The sequence below is a fragment of the Rutidosis leptorrhynchoides genome, chromosome 10 (assembly GCF_046630445.1).
Source record: "Rutidosis leptorrhynchoides isolate AG116_Rl617_1_P2 chromosome 10, CSIRO_AGI_Rlap_v1, whole genome shotgun sequence".
Lineage (NCBI taxonomy): Eukaryota > Viridiplantae > Streptophyta > Magnoliopsida > Asterales > Asteraceae > Rutidosis > Rutidosis leptorrhynchoides.
In genome coordinates, this window is record NC_092342.1 from 204,599,949 (window position 1) to 204,603,496 (window position 3,548).

Here is a 3,548-nt window from a genome sequence, read left to right on the forward strand (position 1 = left end):
TTCTTATTATTGTTAATATTAAAAAGTATCGTTATTATTATCATGATTAGAATTATCATTTTATTATAATCATCTTTAGTAAATAAATATTGTTATTATCATAATAATTATTATTATTACAAAATATAACTTTTATACATTATTGTTATTATCAATATTATTTTATCAAATAAATAGGTAATACAAAGATATATTTACTACATGTAATATAAGTACATTAATAACACATACCACTATATTTTTATAATATTAAGCGAACTTTATAAATTTTATTACTAAAGATATATAAAAGTATATTTTTTATCATATATAAATTTTAATATAAATTTTTTTTATTAATTAAATACTTGTATTATTTACTCAAATAAAATCTAATAAACATATTTAAATATATAAAATGACTATATTTAAGTCATATAATAAACATGTATATATTTTGAAGTTATTTTGAGTCAATTTGATTTTGTTAACTTCTGCATTATAATCTCGAGCATTAGGATCGTGATACACTACGACTTGACCTAAATTGTTAGACAGATATTGACCAATATATAAATTTATATACTTAATATCGGTTCGTGAATCCGAGGCCAACTTGTACTTGTTAAATGCCGTCATATGTATTTTTACTACGAAATACAGTATCGTGATTTTCATTACTCCCTCTTTTTAAATGCTTTTGCAATATATATTTTAGGACTGAGAATACATGCGCTTTTATAAATGTTTGACGGAATAGACACAAGTAATTGAAACTACATTCTATGGTTGAATGATCGAAATCGAATATGCCCCTTTTAGCTTGGTAGCCTAAGAATTAGGGAACTGGCCTCTAATTGACGCGAATCCTAAAGATAGATCTATTGGGCCCAACAAGCCCCATCCATTGTTGCGGATGCTTTAGTACTTCGAAATTATCATGTCCGAAGGATGTCCCGTAATGATGGGATATTCTATATGCATCTTGTTAATGTCGGTTACCAGGTGTTCACCATATGAATGATTTTTATCTCTATGTATGAGATGTATATTATGAAAAATGGAAATAAAAATCTTGTGATCTATTAAAATTATGGAAATGATCGATTATGATAAACTAATGAACTCACCAACCTTTTGGTTGACACTTTAAAGCATGTTTATTCTCAGATTTGAAAGAAATCTTCCGCTGTGTATTTGCTCATTTTAAAGCTATTACTTGGAGTCATTCATGGCATATTTCAAAAGACGTTGCATTCGAGTCGTTGAGTTTATCAAGATTGATAATAAGTCATTCATAGTTTGGATATATTATGAGATAGTATGCATACCTGTCAACTTTCGTTGTAATGAAAGCTTGTCTTTTAAAAACGAATGCAATGTTTGTAAAATGTATCATTTAGAGGTCAAATACCTCGTAATGTAATCATATGTTATTGTATTCGTCCTTATGGATTAGGACGGGTCGTCTCAGGCATTTGGATGCAAATATCAAATAGAAATTAGTGCAACTGCTAATTGCAAACATAGATGTCTTTGCATGGTGTGAGTAAGACATGACTGGTGTTCCGCGAAAAATAGCGGAACATAGACTTAATGCAAATTCTGCGCTAAAGCCAATAATTCAAAAGCGCAAAGGCATGGCTCAGACCATATGCAATGGTTGCCTAGAGAAGTAACTAAACTTGTAAAATCAAGCATTTTTTGAGAGGTAAAATATCAAACGTGGGTTGCGAACCCAGTGCTTGTTAAAAAGCCCAATGGATCATGGCGGATGAGCATTGATTTCAAGGATATCAATAAAGAGTGTCCTAAAGACTATCCGATGCCAGAAATTGACTTGAAGGTTGAAGCGCTGAATGAATATCCTTTTAGGTGCTTTCTTGATGCTTATAAGGGATATCATCAAATACCAATGGCGGAAGAAGATGAAGATAAAACTGCGTTTCATACGGGCAAAGGTATATATTGCTATATCAAGATGCTATTTGGACTTAAGAATGCTGGCGCGACATATCAACGCTTGATAGATAGCTCATTTGAAAGTCAAATTGGCCGCAATCTTGAAGCATATGTAGATGCTTTGGTCATAAAGAGCAGAACGCAGAATGAAATGTGGGACGATATTGCAGAAACGTTTCAAAATCTGTGCAAGATAAATATGAAGTTAAATCCCTCTAAATGTAGTTTTGGCAAAAAGGAGGGCAAAATTTTGAGATATTATATTACTGAACAGGGCATTAAGGTTAGAGATATCTGCAATTGAAAGCATGACTGCGCCAAAAACAATAAAATAAGTGCAAAGTTTAACGAGCAAGTTGGCGGCTTTGACCAGATTTTTGTTAAAAGCTGCGGAGCGACAATTGCCATTTTTTAAGACACTTAAAGGATGTTTAAATTAGAAAAATTTTGTCTGGACTGCGGAGGCAGAAAGTGCGTTTCAAGAAATGAAGCAATTATTGGCGACATTACCAACATTAAATGCGTCAATAAAGGACGAATTTTTGTGTCTTTATGTTTCTATTGCAAATGAAGCTTTTAACTCAGTATTGGTTGCAGAGCGTGAGAAAACGCAGAAGCCGATTTATTTTGTAAGTAAGGCACTTACTAGGAGTGAGATTAACTATGCGCCAATGGAAAAATTTGTATACGCGCTGCTCCTAACATCAAGAAGATTGCGGAGATACTTTCAAGGACATCCTATTCATGTTCTAACTGATTTGCCGGTTAAACATGTTCTCAACAAGCCTGAAATATCCGGAAGGCTTGCTAAATGCGCAATTGAATTAGGATCTTATGAAATCACTTACCTTCCGCGAACTTCTGTGAGGGGGCAAGTTTTAGCATATTATCTCGCAGAAATGACTGGTGAATTGGAAGTAATTCATGAGCAAACAGAATTGAAACCAGTGCGAGGTGAAACATGGGATTTATTTACTGATAGTGCATCATGTACAGAGGGCTCAGGTGCAGGATTAATTTTAACAAGCCCGAATGGTGAAGAACATACATATGCGCTACAATTCAATTTTGATGTTACAAATAATGAAGCTGAATATGAGGCGCTGCTTGCTGGATTGAACATTGTGCTTAAACTAAACATCACTTAGCTACACGCATATGTTGATTCGCAGTTAGTCTCCAATCAGTTCAATGGATCCTTTGATGCACATGAGCTCTCTATGCAAAAGTATTTAAAGTTGCTAAAAGAAACTGCGGAAAAATTTGAGCATTTTGAGCTTGCACAAGTTTCAAGGAGTCAAAACAAAAAAGCAGATGCACTAAGCAAACTTGCGGCCTTAACTTTTTCACATTTTCAAAAGAAAGCTTTGAATTTCCCAGCAAAGCAATTGATGGCAGTTTAATTGTTGTGGCAATTGAAGAAGAATGCCCAAACTAGATGAGTCCAATCATTGAAAATCTATGCAATAATATAGTGCCAGAGGATAAAGATGAAGCAAGATTAGTGCGTATAAGATCGCCTATGTATACAATTAAAAATGACATCTTATATCACAATTCTTATCATGGGCCACTAATGCGCTGTCTTGGTCCCGCAGAAACAGAAG

The 3,548-nt window shown here is 33.4% G+C and overlaps 1 protein-coding gene across 1 annotated transcript; it reads left to right on the forward strand.

The window, feature by feature from the left end:
• The first annotated feature begins 2,426 nt into the window (after positions 1-2,426).
• Positions 2,427-3,344, forward strand: LOC139870762 (uncharacterized). The gene is made up of 2 exons (XM_071858540.1): positions 2,427-3,065; positions 3,114-3,344. The coding sequence occupies exons 1-2, from the start codon at positions 2,427-2,429 to the stop codon at positions 3,342-3,344; spliced, it is 870 nt and encodes a 289-aa protein (XP_071714641.1).
• The last annotated feature ends 204 nt before the right edge of the window (positions 3,345-3,548 follow it).

What these genes read in the sequence shown, in the direction of transcription:
- LOC139870762 (XM_071858540.1), top strand. Translation starts at nt 2,427, where the DNA reads ATGAAGCAATTATTGGCGACATTACCAACATTAAATGCGTCAATAAAG. An exon ending in TGCTTGCTGGATTGAACATT is followed by an intron (nt 3,066 to 3,113) that starts GTGCTTAAACTA and finishes GTTGATTCGCAG; the next exon opens with TTAGTCTCCAATCAGTTCAA.